Genomic DNA, 17,925 nt, shown 5'->3' with positions numbered 1-17,925 from the left:
TTTATTGTTATATCTATTTACTGTGAGATAAATAATATTAATGTTTTAAAGACGAAGAATGTATCTTTATTGTGATATAAATTCACAGGGAAAATTAGGGCATATGCCACAATGCTCAAGAGGACTTAATTTACAATAATACACTTAGCTAAAGAAAGTTTGAGCAAATATTCTTCACACTTTTAAGTTCTAATTCCTCACAAAATTGTAACACCCTGTTTATCATTTTACAATGCCTCACACATTCATTGACCTACAAGGAGGGGTGTGGTACAAATAAGCAATTGCTAGTGCACATAATTTAGCACCACCATGTTGTTTGATTGCTTCAGCATGGGGGTGATGACAATGTGTCAAACATACCAAAAGTCCAAAAGGATCCAACTTTGTTCTGTACAAATAACATTACTCTTGGTAATGTAGCACAAGCAATTGCTATGGTACAAACAATTATCAATCTTATACAATTAAAGAATAGGCAAATTCATCACTTCCTTTTTGCCTCATCTTCCCCCACCAATCTCCACATCTTGTGTTTCCAATGGTTCAGGGAAAACTTCATTGGATTTGGATGATCTTTTATTGGAAGATGAGTGATCCATTATTACACCACTTCCTTGGGAACTTACTTTCCCTGATTGTTTAGTCCCACTTGAACTATCTTTGTTTGTTGCAGTAGCACTATCTGATGAGCTCTGTCTCCAGCTACCAAACAATCCAGTGCTCCAAGACTTCCTAGACGAAGTTGTTCGCAACTTCACCGAGCTTGCGCTTTCTTCTCTTACAACCTTCAACGGATTTTCCAGCGCCCTGAGGACGTGTCTCATAGGGGGACGTTTCGAAGGCCTAGGATTCAGGCATGATCTTGCTACGATTGCTATAGCCCATACTTCTTCAAGTAGATCCTCATTTTCTAACAAAGAAGGGTCGACAATCTTATTTATCCTTTCTTTATCATCTATGCTAATGTAAGGCAAGGTCTGCTCCAACCACTCTCTTGAGGTGGCATCCTCCGATTTACTGACCTCGGTATCTCCGGTAATAAGCTCGAGCAAAATCTTACCAAAACCATATACATCACCTGCCCAAGTTACTGATGATGTGCCTGATCATTGCCAAAGCAATAAGAAATGCATATTAGTTCTCTTGAAAAAATTTCATGCCAATGTATGTAGTAGCAGGATCACTAAAAGTTGTTCAATGGGACTAATGTGCTGCATTTAAATCTCTTCCATCAACACTTGGATGAAAACTAACTAGAAAGGGTAAACAAGTTTACTTACCAAAATTTGGTTGATTAGAAGATCTGCAAAATTACAAAGATGAAAATACTGGTTACAACTTTGAGTGAACATAAAAATGTAACAGTAAACTTAAATATCAGCATCCATTCAAACTAAATGCTAAGATTCAATATATTTATAAATCATGACGGTACCTCTTCAGGTTTAATATTCAATTATTGTAATAGATTCAGCTGTTTTTATGTCTTTGTCTGTTAAAGAATTCGAAACTTACGATGGCTTGCTGAACAGCCTGTTCATGACACCAGGATGGACATCTCCTTGGGTGGTAACCTCACTCAAACTTCCAAGTCGCACCTCAAATTTATCATCAAGAAGTATGCTGCTAGCTTGAACATCTCTTCACAAAATCAAAAGTAAATTTCAGTAATTTGCAAGGCACCATGATGTAACAAAAAATTGAAAATGCAGCATAAAATGACACTTTGACAGCATATCATAAACTCAATCACATTTTGCCAATAGATTCATTTCCTTCATGATGAAATAACAATAAAGAGTCTAGATTATATTTGGTGTTAACTACCTGTGAGCGAGGGGAGGGCTGCAATCATGTAGATAAGCAAGGCCTTCGGCAGCTCCTGTAGCGATTTTCAATCTCGTGATCCAATCAAGGGACTTCGATTTACCATCTGCATCGGTGACTCTCTGCAAAGAACTTGCCAAATCTCCATTTGGCATATACTTGTAAACTATACATTTCTCATTGTCATTCTCCAAGCAATGTCCCAAGATTGGGATCAATCTTGCATGTGAAACCTTGCTTAATAATTCCAACTCCACAACATATGATTCTCTCTTGAACAAACTCAAATCTACCTTTTTGATGACAACAGTAGCTCCATTTTCCATTACTCCCCAGAAGAGGTCTCCAGAATGACCATGCTTGATGACATTTTCTTCAGCAAAATTACCAGTCAACTTGAGAATTTGCTCATAAGTAAATGATTCCCCAACAGCAATGTCGAATGCAAGGTCTTTAGGCGGCATAGGACTCTCCCCTACTGGAACAGGCCCTCCACTTTCGGTTCCCCTTTGAACTTCCAAGCTTTTATGATTGCCACATAGTTTTAAGAACAGTATGAGGACCAATGCCAGAAGCAAAATAAAGCCAAGTCCACCAAATACACCTACCAGTATGAATATCAGTTTCTTTCTGGAAGATTTTTCCATTGTCGAATTTGATGGAAAGGGTAAATTTCTCTTCTCATAAAACACTCTACAAACACTAACATCCCTCTGATTTGGAACATCCTCCAGGCAATTCCTAGCTAAACTAACATTACTAAGACTAACACCTTGCACCTCGCCTTCCAAATAATTACCAGACAGATCAATCATTCTAAACTTCTTAGCCGAAATATTTAGAGTTCCAAAGAATAAGTTGTTTGAGAGATTGAAGGTGGCATCAGTAGAACTAGTATTTGAACCGAAAAACTTCGGTAGAGGACCGGTAAGGTTGTTGTTGGACACATCAACGAAACGCAAGCTCGGTAATGACCACAAAGTATCAGGAAGATCACCATCAATAAAGTTACCACTCAAATTGAGAACTCGAAGTTTCGAAAGGCGAGAAAACAAGACACTAGGCACATTACCAGTTAGTGCATTGTTGGAAAGGTCCAAAGTTTCAAGCCCTGAAAGGTTACTAAGTTGATTCGGAACATTCCCAGATAAGTAATTGGAAGAAAGATTAAGACTTGTGAGGTTACCAAGTGAAAACAATGAATCAGGAATAGACCCAGAAAGTTCATTTCCTGAGAGATCAAGCACAGATAAATTAGACAACATTCCCAAACCTGAAGGCATTCTACCAGTTAAGCTATTCCCAGAAAGTAACACAGACTTCAACAAAATCAAACCACCAATTGACTCAGGAATAGAGCCAGTTATTGAGCAAGAACTTAAATCAAGCACCTGGAGTGCACCAAGGTAGTTGTTATTGCTTTTGTCACCAAACCACTCAGGAATAGAACCATTAAGCACAAAACCTGAAGCATTGAAGGAAGCTAAACGGGTAAAATTGGCAAGTGCATCAACTGAGAAACTTGGGTGAAGACTAGCTTTATGTGTTCTTCTGAAACCGGAAATGTTGATTCCGATAACTGAACCCGTTTTGCAATGAATCCCGGTCCAGTTCCGGCACGGTTCGGTTTTTCTTGGCCAGTTTTTTGCTCTTATACCCAATGAAGATCGAAGTTGATTCTGCACCTGAACCAATACACAAAAAGAATCCATTAATGTTAGTAATTTACATGAATGCTTCATTATTTATTATTTTTTTTTTTTTTGGATTTTCTATTTGCGAAGTTTCATGATGATGCTGAATATGTCACATGAAGAAAATTAAAGTTTTTGAGACCAATTTTTAATGTTGTTGAATTTTGTGTTACCTCCAATTACAAGCTCTGGTGATTCTGCTCTGTTCTGTCTTGTAATCTCTGAACCAATCCACAAACAGAATCCATTCATGCAATCATAAAAAAAATAAAAAACAGCATTCAACAAATTGCAACTCTTCCAAGCTCACTTTGTTGAATGTTCCACATAAAAAAACAAAAATAGCCAACCTTTATTTATTTATTTATTTTTGTGACAATAAAGTTTCTCACTTTTGCTTATTGATACAATAGTATATCCAAAAGTTTGAACTCAAAATCTTTGGTTAAGAAAACTGCATACCCAAGATTTGAAGATTGATGTATAGTCTAGTAGTGTTGAATACTTGAAAGAAAGAAAAGATTTTGGAAAGTGGGGTTGTGAGGAAAGGAAACAGTAAATGGAGGTATCTGCCAGTTTAGGAGTGGAAGTGAATAGTGAATAGTGAAGAGAGAGTAATGGATAGGATTTGAAGCATTGCATTAATTGTGGAACCGCTGGGAAGAATACCTGTTTGAGGAAAGTGTCTTAGTCACTATCACCGGAGTTATTTAATGAGTTTCTGGGAATTGGGAGGTGCTGATGAACAACAAGTTGTTATGGTGGTTATGGTGGTTATGGTGCCATTCTAATGCCTATATCTATATCTATGTGTCTTTGTGTATGGGGTTTCCAATAATTGATGTTAGGTTTGTCTACAGTTTGTAATAGGCAATCAAACTCAAAAACAAATATCATAGCAAATCAACAATAGTGTTTTACTTTTCTCCATATATATTCATTTTGATCTTATAAATCAATTCCACTAATTGAATAAACAACGTGAATAATAGAATGCATTTCAAGTTTACTAACCGTTCAAAATAAAGATTATATCTAATTAAATTAAATGTTATTCTCCTGTATAAATAACACGAGAAATAGTAGAAAACTATAATAGTCATATCAATCAATTTCAGTTAATATAATAATAAATTATAGATGTTTGTTACGGTACAACCATAAATTCATACGTACCGATATGTTTAAAATATGGACAAATAACAATAAGTTATGTAGAATTTATTTTCCACATCAACATCTAATTTTTTTAAAAAATATATATATTATATCACTAATTTTACTAAAACACCCTTATAATTTAATAAAAATAAAAAAAATTTATTTAATTTTTTAAAAGACTTAAATATTTTTTTTATGTTAGACAACAAATTACACTTTTAAATTAATCAAATAATTTAATCTTACCGTGTCAAAATTTAAATAATTTAAAAAACAAAAACAAAAACACATTTAATTATTTATCTATACTAAAAAAATTATTTCAATTTTATTGAAATTTTTCATAAACCCTCGTTGATATTCATACCAAAAAAAAAAATATTTAAACCATACTAAAAAAATATCAAAATGTTCCTTGGCCCCTTTGTAAACCGAAAAAAAAAAAAAACACCCTTCAAATCTCAGACTTACTGCCATAGTCTTCTTTGTCTCTTCTCCTTCACACTCGGCTCCTGATTTTCTTCGACAGCTCCCTTCTCCATCCTCTTCCTTCTTTTCCTCCACGGCGCCCTGCTAAGGTCACCGCAGCATTCCTCACGTGCCTCACCCAGCCGAGGAGAACGTCGTCGCGTCAGAGAGCGTCGCCGTCTTCCTCGTTCCAGAGAGCATCGCCGTCTTTCTCGTTCTTTGTCACCGTCGTCAGCTTCTCCCTTCCGGTAACTCCCCCTCTGTGATTTCTTTTAATTATTATAGCACTGTAGTGATTTCTGTAATTAATGTGATTTACTTTAATTTCTGTGATTTTATATTCGTTGTTGTTAATTTTGTCAATTCTTGCTTTAATCCAAAGTCTGCAATCAAGAAGACTAACATTCAATTTCTTTATGATTCATCAAGAATGGAACAAAGTGTAATAATCCTGGTTGGTTAATTACCTTGTGGTTGGTCTTGAACCAATCACCAATGAGCAAAGTGAAATCACCAGCAGGGTTTGGATAAAGGATTAGGATGACAGATCTGTGATAGAATTGAATCCTCCAAATCCTCCAACGGCTTTGTGAAATGCAGTTGATGGAAAGTAGGAAAAGGTGCCAATATGATCCTTGGTTTAAAACTTGTATGTGTAGTTTGAGTTTGGAGGAATGGCACGGTTTGTTCCCAACACTCCATCTTGCCATGAGTTCTTCTTTTGCTTAATGCCATTCCTATATATGTTTTTTGCTTCTTTTTTTTATTTGTGTTCAGAAAAATATTCCTGGCATTGTTGCTGCCATGAATTATCTTCCCACCTATTTATGCCTTGTATAAATTTTATTAATCATGACCTAATAATGTGGTTTGACTATCATCATCTTATACTTAATAAATTTACCTCTCTTGCACCAGCTATGCTTCAAGTCATCTCAAATTAATGTTGGAACTTGCAGTTTAAAGCATTATTTTGGGTTATCATCTTGTGGTTTGACTATTATCATCTTGTTTGTTATCTGCCTTAAGCATGATCTGTTATTTTCTATACACACTTGTCTATTTAATTGCAGGCATTGGTGAAGATGATGCCTGTTTGATGTACCTATCATCGAATTACTGCAGGTGCCTATAATCTTTTAGATGTGGTTCTTTACCAAGCAAGTTATGGTAATCATGTGAAGATTCTGTTATATTTGCTTCTCATGTAGTGTAGAAAGTAGAGTCTATCCATCATTATTGTTGCTAATGAACTTGTTCGAGTTTTGCTTATTTAGGCCACAATCTATCAGCAAAAGGCGGTTGATATAAATGAGAGGGAGAGCTTGGGCTTGATCATCCTGACACAATAAAAAGCTATGGGGACCTTTCTGTCTTTTACTATCGTATGCACCAATACGAGCTCGCTTTGAAGTAGGTTACAATGACTCTCCTCTTCAAAATGGTTTAGATGCCTATGCCATGAAGAATTTCTGTTGATTGTTGTATTCAGGGCACCAAAAAACTGTGACTCTTTTAATGCAGTGTGTCAGATCTTCTGGATTTTATAAGTCCCGAGCTTGATTCTAATGGAAATGAACAAGCTCAGAGAAAACAGCAGGTGTCAAATTTTTACATGGTGTTACCTTATATATTTGACATTAATTGCTTTATTGTTATAAACTGCTGCTACCTTTGTTTTGTAAAATTTTCTATTGTGTTGCCTCATTATGCAAGTTGTCGATGGGTCCGATTGAGAAACTCCAAAAGCTACTTTTTTTTAGCTTTTGACTTATAAAAAGTTACATTAATAGTGTTTGGTACAATTTTTTAGATAAACTTTTAATTTTTCAAAAAGTTATTTAAGAGTTTTTGAAGAAGTTAAAAAATGTGACTTCTTTTATTTTCAAAAGCTATTTTATCACTCCTTGCACAACTTTAAAACAACGACTTCTATAATAATTTTCCAAACACAAAATAACTTATTTAAAAGTTGTTATTAATAAAAGTCTTTATATTTTAAGCTCATTTTTTAAAATAACTTATTTAAGAAGTTTAGCCAAACTGACCCATAATATCTCTAATCTTTTAGATACTTCTACCAATAAGTGAACAAAACCTTCAACGTGAAGATGCACCAAGCAATGTGGGTGTTGTCTATAATGGCTTGGAATATGCTACTGGTATGGCAGAAAACAAAACAAAAGAAAGATCTGGCATGGTGGATTATGAAGTTATGAACGAAAATGGCAATAATGTCCCTATGTATAGTCCACCAGTGTCAAGTGAATCTATTCACCAGGAGGAGACATCATCAGATGAGGGCTGGCAAGAAGCCAATTCAAAAGGACGATCTAGGAACACAGCGAATCACAAGCTTGGCCGCAGAGGATCTCATCTCTCAAAGCTGAGGACTACTGTTATCAGAGAAAGTCCACAGAAATCAAGTTCAAGAGTCCTCTCAAAAGTATTATCTCCATCTAGGCAATCAGAGCCTGAAAACTTGGCTTTCATAGAAGATTCTGCCGGTCAACTAAGTCCAACAAAACCTACTAGAGTGTCCAAAAGTTCTGCTAGCCTAATACCATATGACACGTTCATGTCTTCTGAAACCAATTTTTCTTTTCTATTTAATAAAATAACAAAGGAATTGAACTATAGCCACATAATTAACAAGGTCTTTTTTTTACTTTACACTCTGCATAAAGAAAAACACAGAAAATACAATAAAAAGCCAGCATCTTAATTATATAATGATATATATTTTTTATAATTAAAATTAATAGTTAAAAATCATTGAAACATCAGTATATCATATCGATACATTTTAAAAAATTTTTATTTGATTTATCCGTGAATTTTTTTTAATATAATTGACTGTTTGTGCTTTCATCATTGCTTTCTCATTTGAATTAATTAATTATGTAAAATACATTCATATTAACATCTTAATATTTGTTCATAAACGTTTATCAAAACACACACATACTAACAAATATTTTTGTCCTTGAGTTACTCAAATTTGGGTTCAGCCACCTAACACATACATTAATGTTGCTTCCGTAGGCGAGAACGTGTTGCCCAGTGTCTCCATTCAATAATTTATATTTTCTAGGCGTCGTGAATAAAATAAACAAACGATAGCTTTACATGTCAAAGACCCTCTGCTCAAGTATAGTATACACTTATCCCCCGGTCAATTTTAAACATTTATTTTTTCTTTTTTAATTAAATAAAATAAATTTAGAGATGAGATAATTTTGTAAAAGAGAGGCGAGAGAAAGTTGAAAGAAAACAAAAAGAAATCTTCATATGCAAATCCATACATTTGATTTAGAAAGCAATTAACGATAGAAAAAGACTGTTGCTTTTATTACTGTCTATTACTTTAATTAGAAGTACACTTATGAAGATAAGCAAGGCCAAGGTTTTGTAACTCTAGCTCTAAGAGTGTTACGGCCTGGCCCAAAACTCGCGCGGGTCGACCCGACCCGAGTTCTCGCCGGCCCGATGGTTCGCCCTCCACCCGACCCGAACACGTGTCCCGTACGGCTTGTGCACAGCCGTGTGACAACACCCTCGAGAGTGTGGGCCTGCCCACTGGAAGGGCCCACTACTGACATGTATATAAGGGGAGACTGGCTCTCCCCCCAAGGTGCGTCACATTCACACATCATTCCCTCTCCGCCTGCACATATTCTGACAAGGGCGTCGGAGTGTCTTTGCAGGTGGCACCCCCCTCCTCCATCAGAAGTGCTCGGAACCTCGCTCACCCGGAACCAAGAATCCACGACCAGACGAGCTCCTCCACCATCCGAGGCGTTGACCTCAGGATCCTGACCCGAACCGTCCGGTACCCGACCTACCGAACATTGGCGCCGTCTGTGGGGACCTGACGTTCATGGATTTCGTACTGGTCCAGACTGGGACCGGTTCCGAGGTAGCGCCTCCCATACTCGGGGGAGGCGCCGTCGCGATGGAATCCCGGCAGCAGCAACGATCGCCCACGAGGGATGCGACGCAGACTCACGAGAGACGCCCCTTCGGGGGGACGGGTGACAACCACGCCAGGATAATGCAAGAACTACGCCACAGAATGCAAGACTTAGAGCGCAGACTAGCAGAAAGGGAGCGCGACCAACGCTCCCCAGAGCGGAGCCCCACCCGTTCCCGTTCGAGAAGCCGCTCGAGGCGCACGCCGAGCCCCCATTGCGAGTCGGAGAGCACTGAGGAACGGATACGCCCCAGAAGAAGAAGTCGCGACCCCATTATCTACGCCCGACACGAAAGGCGGCGCGCGTCGAACAGAGGCGACGAGGAACGTCACCGCGAGAACAATGAGTCGAGAAGAACTGCCCGAGGACCTGTCATAATAGGAGCGACCCCTTTCCACCGCTCTGTACTCGAGGTCCGATTACCAAAACATTTTGACAAACCGACAGACATGAAGTATGACGGAACACAAGACCCTCTAGAACACTTGACGGCCTTCGAGGCCAGGATGAACCTAGAAGGGGTGGGAGACGAGGTCAGATGTCGCGCTTTCCCGGTCACCTTAGCGGGCCCGGCAATACGGTGGTTTAACAACCTCCCGCAAGGCTCGGTGACCCAATTTACCGACATCAGCCGCGCCTTCTTGGCTCAGTTCACAACTAGGATTGTCAAAGCCAAACACCCAATCAATTTGCTGGGGGTGACACAGAGACCCGGAGAACCGACCAGGAAATACCTGGACCGTTTTAATGACGAGTGCTTGGAGATTGACGGTCTGACGGACTCAGTGGCAAGTTTGTGCTTAACGAACGGGCTGTCAAATGAGGACTTCAGGAAACACCTCACCACGAAGCCCGTCTGGACGATGCAAGAGATCCAGTGCGTGGCCAAAGAATACATTAATGACGAGGAAGTCAGCCGGGTCGTGGCTGCCAATAAGCGGCAGCCCGCCTACAACCAATCCCGGCACTTCGAAGCCAGAGAAAGACCAAAGGAACACGCCAAGGACGGCGGTCCGAGCAAACCATCCAAACCGTTCCCCCGAGTTGGGAGGTTCACCAACTACACCCCCCTTACGGCATCGATCACTGAAGTTTACCAACAGATAGCAGAAAAGGGGATACTGTCGAAGCCCCGACCACTGAAGGACAGGACGGGAGGAAACAAGAACCTCTACTGCGAGTACCACAAGGGTTACGGGCACAAGACCCAAGACTGCTTTGACCTAAAGGACGCCCTCGAGCAAGCTATCAGGGACGGCAAACTCGCCGACTTCTCCCACCTTATAAGAGAACCAAGGAGACGCAACCGGGACAACGACAACGAGGACAGATCCCGACCAACAAGACGGCGCCAGGAGCCAGAGGGTGACGACCACGGCCTCACAGTGGTAAACGTGGTGACGGCCAGGAATACCGCCCCGAGGTCGAAATCGGTGCAGAAGAAAGATGCCAAGGTCTTAGCGATCTCCGCCCCACCTGGTAGAGGTCTTAAGGGTCTCCCACCTATCTCTTTCGGCCCGGAGGACCAATGGTTCGACGAAGCGCCGGAAAGTCCGCCCATGGTCATCACGGCTAGGGTCGGAACTGGCCTCGTCAAACGAATCCTGGTAGACACGGGGGCAGACTCAAACATCATGTTCCGAAACGTTTTCGATGCCCTGGGATTGAGAGACTCCGACCTGACGACCCACCAACACGGTGTGGTAGGGTTAGGAGACCACTTCATAAAGCCAGATGGAATCATCACACTCCCGACCTCTGTGGGACAAGGGCAAAGACGAAGGACAATCATGGCAGACTTTGTAATATTACGAGATTCAACGGCCTATAACATCATCCTGGGGAGAAAGACCATTAACGACCTGGGGGCAGCTATCAGTACGAAACTACTGGTGATGAAGTTCATCACCGATGACGGATCCGTGGGATCCCTCCGGGGCGACTTGGAAACGGCAGTCGCTTGCGACCATGCCAGCCTTTCTCTCAGAAAAAAATCAAAGGAGGCGTCAGGAGTTTTCCTGGCCGACCTGGACGCCAGGGTAGACGATAAACCCAGACCAGAGCCAGAAGGAGACTTGGAGAAGTTCAGAGTCGGCGAGGAGCACGATAAGTTTACATTCATAAACAGGAACCTCCCGCACGAAATAAAGGAGCCTTTGATGGAGATGATCAGGGCTAACGCCGACCTCTTTGCCTGGACGCCTGCCGACATGCCAGGAATAGACCCCCAGCTCATGTCACACCACCTGGCCGTAAAAACAGGAGCCAAACCAGTGGCCCAGAGAAGGAGGAAAATGTCGCAGGAAAGGGCGGACGAGGTAGCCAAGCAAACGGCCAGCCTCTTAGAAGCGGGATTCATCCGGGAATTGGATTACTCGACTTGGTTGTCGAATGTGGTTCTGGTTAAAAAACACAACGGGAGGTGGAGAATGTGCGTAGACTACTCTGACCTCAACAAGGCTTGTCCCAAGGACTGCTACCCCCTACCTAATATTGATACGCTCGTTGACGCAGCGGCAGGGTACAGATATCTGAGTTTCATGGACGCCTATTCAGGGTATAATCAGATACCGATGCACCGACCTGACGAGGAAAAAACGGCATTCGCAACGCCAGGAGGCATCTATTGTTACAAGGTCATGCCATTTGGCCTAAAAAACGCAGGAGCCACATACCAAAGGTTGATGAATAAGATATTCAGCGAACTCCTGGGCAAAACAGTGGAAGTTTACGTAGATGACATACTCGCAAAAACCGCCCGACCTGACGATCTCCTGAGGGACCTTAACGATGTTTTCTCATCCCTACGACAACACGGCATGAGGCTTAATCCACTCAAATGCGCGTTCGCCATGGAGGCCGGAAAGTTCCTGGGCTTCATGATCACTCAAAGAGGAGTGGAAGCCAATCCCGAAAAATGCCAGGCTATCCTTCAAATGAAGAGTCCGGGTTGCATCAAAGACGTCCAAAGACTCGCTGGGAAATTGACAGCTTTGTCCCGTTTCCTCGGCGCATCGGCGGCAAAGGCCATACCTTTCTTCAACTTAATGAGAAAGGGAGTGACGTTCGAATGGACACCAGCATGCGAAAAAGCATTCAACCACTTCAAGCAAATCTTGGCGGCACCACCAGTCCTCGGGAAACCCAGAGCCGGAGAACCACTCTACCTCTATCTATCAGTAACCGAGGAAGCGCTTGCCGCGGTCCTCGTCACAGAAGAAGCGAGGACACAACAGCCCGTCTACTTCGTGAGCAGGGCACTCCAGGGACCAGAGCTGAGGTACAGCAAACTGGAGAGACTGGCGCTGGCACTCCTGGTATCCTCCCGAAGGTTAAGACAATACTTCCAAAGTCACCGTATAGTTGTAAGGACAGATCAGGCGATCCGGCAAATATTGCAAAAACCTGATTTGGCTGGAAGGATGATGACCTGGGCCATCGAGCTCTCACAATACGACCTGCAGTATGAGCCTCGACATGCAATCAAGGCACAGGCAATGGCTGACTTCTTAGTGGAGGTAACGGGCGATCCTTCCGAGGAAACGGGCACACGGTGGAGGCTTCATGTGGACGGAGCCTCCAACCAAACGTTCGGAGGAGCAGGGGTCATCTTGGAAAGCCCAGCAGGGGTCATCTATGAGCAATCGACCAAGTTCGAGTTCCCAGTGTCAAACAACCAAGCTGAATATGAGGCTCTCCTAGGCGGATTAGTACTGGCTCGGGAAGTCGGGGCGACAAGGGTCGAAGTATGCAGCGACTCCCAAGTCGTCACCTCGCAGGTAAACGGAAGCTACCAAGCCCGGGACCCCCTCCTCCAAAAATACTTGGAAAAGGTTAAGCAAATGATGAGCCAGTTCCAGGAGGTCATCATCCAGCACGTTCCAAGAGAAAAGAACACACGAGCAGACCTTTTGTCGAAGCTAGCGAGCACAAAGCCAGGATCGGGTAACCGGTCGCTCATCCAGGGCATGGTAAAGGAACCAACGGTCGCCCTCCACCTGACGGGGGCGAGCCCCTCATGGCTGGACCCCATTACCACCTTCCTGGAACTCGGCAAGTTACCCGAAGATGAGAAGGAGGCCAAAGCCTTAAGAAGGGAGGCGGCCAGATACGCAATCATACAAGGACAACTATTCAAAAAGGGACTCAGCCAACCCTTATTGAAGTGTTTGCACCCCGACCAAACGGACTACGTGCTTAGAGAAGTCCACGAAGGGTGTTGCGGACATCACATCGGGGGCAAAGCCCTAGCAAGGAAGCTCGTCCGAGCAGGATACTACTGGCCAACAATGATGAAGGACGCGAAGGAATTTGTCACAAAATGCACAAAGTGTCAACAAAACGCCAACTTTCACAAAGCACCAGCCTCCGAGCTAAGCTCGCTAACGACTACGCGTCCTTTTTCACAATGGGGAGTTGACCTCCTGGGACCCTTCCCGGTCGGCCCAGGACAAGTCAAATACCTCATTGTAGCCATTGACTACTACACCAAATGGGTAGAGGCCGAACCACTAGCCACCATATCGTCCTCCAACTGCCGGAAGTTCATGTGGAGGCAGGTGATAACCCGTTTCGACATCCCAGAGGTCGTTATCTCGGACAATGGAACCCAGTTCACCGACAAGAAGTTCATGGAATTCCTCTCTGGCCTGGGGATAAGGCAAAAGTTCTCCTCAGTAGAACATCCCCAAACAAACGGGCAGGTAGAGGCCGCAAACAAAGTCATCCTTCTTGGTCTAAAGAAGCGCCTAGACAGCAAGAAGGGAAACTGGGCCGACGAACTCCCCTCCGTCTTATGGTCCTACCGGACAACCGAGCAAAGCGCCACGGGGGAAACCCCCTTCCGCCTAACCTATGGGGTCGACGCGGTAATACCAGTTGAAATCGGCGAACCAAGCCCCCGACTACTACTCGCGGGCATGAGCAAAGCGGTTGAGAAAGACTTAATCGAAGAAACAAGGGAGATGGCTCACCTAACAGAAACGGCGCTGAAACAAAGAATGGCCCTGCGTTACAACGCAAAAGTCCTCAAACGAGACTTCGAAGAAGGGGACCTCGTCCTACGACGCAACGACATCGGCGTCCCGACCCCAGGAGAAGGCAAGCTAGCGGCAAATTGGGAAGGCCCCTACAGGGTAAGGGAGGTACTCGGCAGGGGCGCTTACAAACTCGAAAAACTGGACGGCAAGGAAATACCCAGAACGTGGAACGCAAGCAACCTAAAGAGGTTCTACTCCTGACCCACCGGCTCAACGACCAGAGAGCCTAGCCAGAGAGTTAGTATTCGCCCCATCCACATGTTAATTCAACTTGTTTACTTACCTTGTCAAATACTTACCCAACTGTCGAGTAATTTTTACTTGTTCAAATTTTTTATCTTTTGTTAAAACTCTCTTACTTGATATCTGTTCCTCGTGACCAAAATCTAAAACGGCACCCCGGGACTGATCACCCCGGGAGCCAGACGGCTCATGGGCCTCAACCAACTCAACGACTACGCGACCGAACCGGTCCAAACTGCTACCAAATACGAAAACGGCAAGACGGGCACAAGACATAAGCCCGCCCAGATTAAACGGTAACACGAAAACGACAACACGACAAAATAATGAAACGATGATAACTAACAAAGCATCAAAACGTGCAACGAACACGTAAAATTGTTCAAGGCAAACAAAACGACAAAGCATCAACAGGTTGTTCGACAAATACATTACAAAATATCCTAAGTTATAAGACCTCACTTCCTCGGCATATCGACAATTTTCCCGTCCTGGATAGTCTTAAAAACACCAATTGACGAGATCTCGAAATCGGGAGCAGCAATCTTCAGCTGGGCCTTCAGGGCATCTTCGGTCATCAAGATGGCACTCTTCCCTTGCTCCTTGGCCACCTTAAGCTTCTTCTTAAGATCAACGGCCTCTGCCTTAGCGGCCTTCGCTTCCGAAATGGCCTGCTCCCGTTCCTTTTCCAAAGCGACAACTCGACCCTGAGCGGCGTTCAGTTGATTTTCTAATGCCATCTCACGCTCAAGAAGCCGAGCCACGGTCTCATCAGACGCCTTCAGCCTCTCCGCAATAAACGACGACTTCTCCTCGGCGGCATTAAGCTTTCCCCCCATCTCGGACAGCTGACCCTGGAGGAGCTCAACTTGAGCCTTAAAGTCATTATTCGCCTTAACAGAAGACTCAAGCTTCCTCCGAAGCACCTCCATACCAGATAGCTCAAACTCAGCCTTCCGAGCTATCACGGCCCCACGAAGCAAGGTGCGATACATCCACCTCGCCTGTCCGGACAGCTCGGTCGCATGAAAATGCTCTTCCGTCCCGGGTATCAACTGGGAGTCAATGAACTTGGAGGCATCAAAATTCCTCTCCATCACGGTAAGGACCCCTTCCGGGCTGGAAGACATCTTTCGCTTCCTAGGAGTATGGATAAGCTCCACATCGCTATCCGGTTGAGGGGTGCGAGTCACCTGCTCGTCAGCAGGTCCCTCCTCATGAAGAGGGGAAGCCTGATCCCCCAAGCCCTGCTTTCCCGACTCTTCGGCATCCTGAGCAGGGGAAGCTTGGCCCGTTTTTTCCCCCGATGGACCCTCCGACTTGCCGGCGTCTTTCCCTTCGGCATTCTCATCATCACTAGCATCAAAAAAGGTCTTCATCAGGTTCTCAAGACCAGTCACGGTAGCAGACATTTCCACTGCGATAAACAACGAGAACGTTAGCCGTCAAGCCGACAAACGAATAAAGCAAGAAGCATACGTAAACAAGAAAAGGAACTCACGAATATAGCTCCGGCCGGCCTCCCGTTCACCCATGAGAAGGTGGGGGTTCACGGGATTCTTTTCAAAGATAGCAAGAAGAACGTCCGCTATCTGCCTATCTACAGCCGACAACCTCTTGTACGACACTTTCACAAAAGGATTCGACCCCGCGCCAAAGCTCCAGTAAGTCTGGATAAGGCGCTCCCCCTCTAACGACAACCAGAAGGGATGGCGACCCTTAACGGGACGAACCTTGAAATACTTATCTTTGAAGCCATGGTAGGAATCCTCAAAGAGGCTAAAAATCTTCCTACCCTGAGCAGCACGGAAAGAAAGAAACCCCTTTCTTGCTTTCCCCTGCTTGGAGGGATTGGTAAGGTTGAAATAATAGAGAAAAACGTCCACTGAAGCCGGTAGCTCCAAGTACTCGCAAACCATCTCGAAGCAGCGGATCGAAGCCCAGCTGTTCGGATGAAGTTGAGACGGACAGACGGATATCCGGTTCAGCAGCGCCATTTGGAAATCGGAGAACGGTATCCGAACACCGACTTGTGTGAACATGGACTTGTAAAACCAAATCCAATCGGGAACGCGAGGAGAATGGAAATTGAGCTCATAAATACGCTCACGAGGAAGCGGGACAATGGCCTCGTAGTTGGCCTCCTCGTCAGTCCCCCCACATAGGTAACCGGCTTGCCGGAACTCCGTCAATTCCTCTAAGTCCATCTGGTTGGGTGAACTCCTTATATCATCAGTTACCCAAGCATACGGGTCGTAAGCCGCAGCAGATCCGGAAGACCGGGAAACAACATGAGGCATACCTACAGCGGGGTACCACTCCGTTAGTCTATGAGGTCGGAAGCTCGAAAAAACTCAGAAACTACGTCTTTCCATCTCAATCACAACCAGATACGGCTAAAGACTGCATCTACTTCACAAACCACCCAGAAAGCCTACCTGGAATGGTACCCCCTCTCCTAACCCACCTATCCCAACACTGAAAAAACCTCTTAACAAAAATAAAACCAGCCATGCAGTAGATGCAAACAAAAATCACACAATAACAGAACATAACACAGACAACAGAAGAGAGAAATTAGAAGATTACCTGGAACGATGAAAGAAATCTGGGCTGGAAGTTGAAGCAGGAAGGAGTTCGCGCAAGAAACTTTGGATGTTAGGAGAAAAGAAGTTGGAAATGATAGATGGGAGGTGATAGGCGAAAACCACTTAAAAACCACCCCCAAAGAAGCGCGAAAGGAAGCAGGGGTAAGATGGTCTTTACGCACGGGTTTTTTTTCAAATCATTATGAGCATTAAATGCCAGCGCGGAAAACGAAACGGCAAACAAATGCCACGGCAAATCAAGGACACGCGCACAAGAGACGCGTCCCTCCCACGACCAGACGACCCAGCGACAACACACGAAGGTAAACGTCACACGCCACCCATGGCCCTCACGACCATCGCTGACGCGTCGGGGGCACTGTTACGGCCTGGCCCAAAACTCGCGCGGGTCGACCCGACCCGAGTTCTCGCCGGCCCGATGGTTCGCCCTCCACCCGACCCGAACACGTGTCCCGTACGGCTTGTGCACAGCCGTGTGACAACACCCTCGAGAGTGTGGGCCTGCCACTGGAAGGGCCCACTACTGACATGTATATAAGGGGAGACTGGCTCTCCCCCCAAGGTGCGTCACATTCACACATCATTCCCTCTCCGCCTGCACATATTCTGACAAGGGCGTCGGAGTGTCTTTGCAGGTGGCACCCCCCTCCTCCATCAGAAGTGCTCGGAACCTCGCTCACCCGGAACCAAGAATCCACGACCAGACGAGCTCCTCCACCATCCGAGGCGTTGACCTCAGGATCCTGACCCGAACCGTCCGGTACCCGACCTACCGAACAAAGAGCATCACTAATTGGCAAGTTTGTCAATATATGCTTCAATTTCTTGTCACCCTTTTCCTCTTTTCCAACAGCATATTTTCTTTCTATGATAACTTATCATCTCTGACAGCACTCTTTTTTATCCA

General features: G+C 44.2%; 1 protein-coding gene and 1 long non-coding RNA gene across 4 annotated transcripts; one reads left to right on the top strand and one right to left on the bottom strand.

Annotated features, from left to right (window-relative positions):
* Nucleotides 1-43: 43 nt before the first annotated feature.
* Nucleotides 44-4,438, bottom strand: LOC112735662 (probable LRR receptor-like serine/threonine-protein kinase At2g16250). 3 transcript variants are annotated; one of them, XM_025785190.3, is made up of 6 exons: nt 3,987-4,438; nt 3,698-3,745; nt 1,831-3,515; nt 1,519-1,644; nt 1,284-1,306; nt 44-1,105 (listed from the first exon to the last, which is right to left on the bottom strand). In XM_025785190.3, the coding sequence occupies exons 3-6, from the start codon at nt 3,111-3,113 to the stop codon at nt 504-506; spliced, it is 2,034 nt and encodes a 677-aa protein (XP_025640975.2). In that variant the 5' UTR covers nt 3,114-3,515; nt 3,698-3,745; nt 3,987-4,438; the 3' UTR covers nt 44-503. The 3 variants fall into 3 exon arrangements, with proteins under 3 accessions (XP_025640975.2, XP_072085184.1, XP_072085185.1); XM_072229083.1 differs by having other exon boundaries at nt 4,194-4,438; XM_072229084.1 differs by having other exon boundaries at nt 4,165-4,371.
* Nucleotides 4,439-5,172: 734 nt separating this feature from the next.
* LOC112735660 (uncharacterized) lies at nt 5,173-7,798 on the top strand. Its single transcript, XR_011880499.1, has 6 exons — nt 5,173-5,401; nt 5,583-5,773; nt 6,227-6,323; nt 6,431-6,566; nt 6,678-6,753; nt 7,225-7,798. It is a non-coding gene; the product is annotated as an uncharacterized lncRNA (long non-coding RNA).
* The last annotated feature ends 10,127 nt before the right edge of the window (nt 7,799-17,925 follow it).

The sequence above is a fragment of the Arachis hypogaea genome, chromosome 3 (assembly GCF_003086295.3).
Source record: "Arachis hypogaea cultivar Tifrunner chromosome 3, arahy.Tifrunner.gnm2.J5K5, whole genome shotgun sequence".
Taxonomy (NCBI): Eukaryota; Viridiplantae; Streptophyta; class Magnoliopsida; order Fabales; family Fabaceae; genus Arachis; species Arachis hypogaea.
This window is presented reverse-complemented; position numbering and strand designations above follow the sequence as displayed.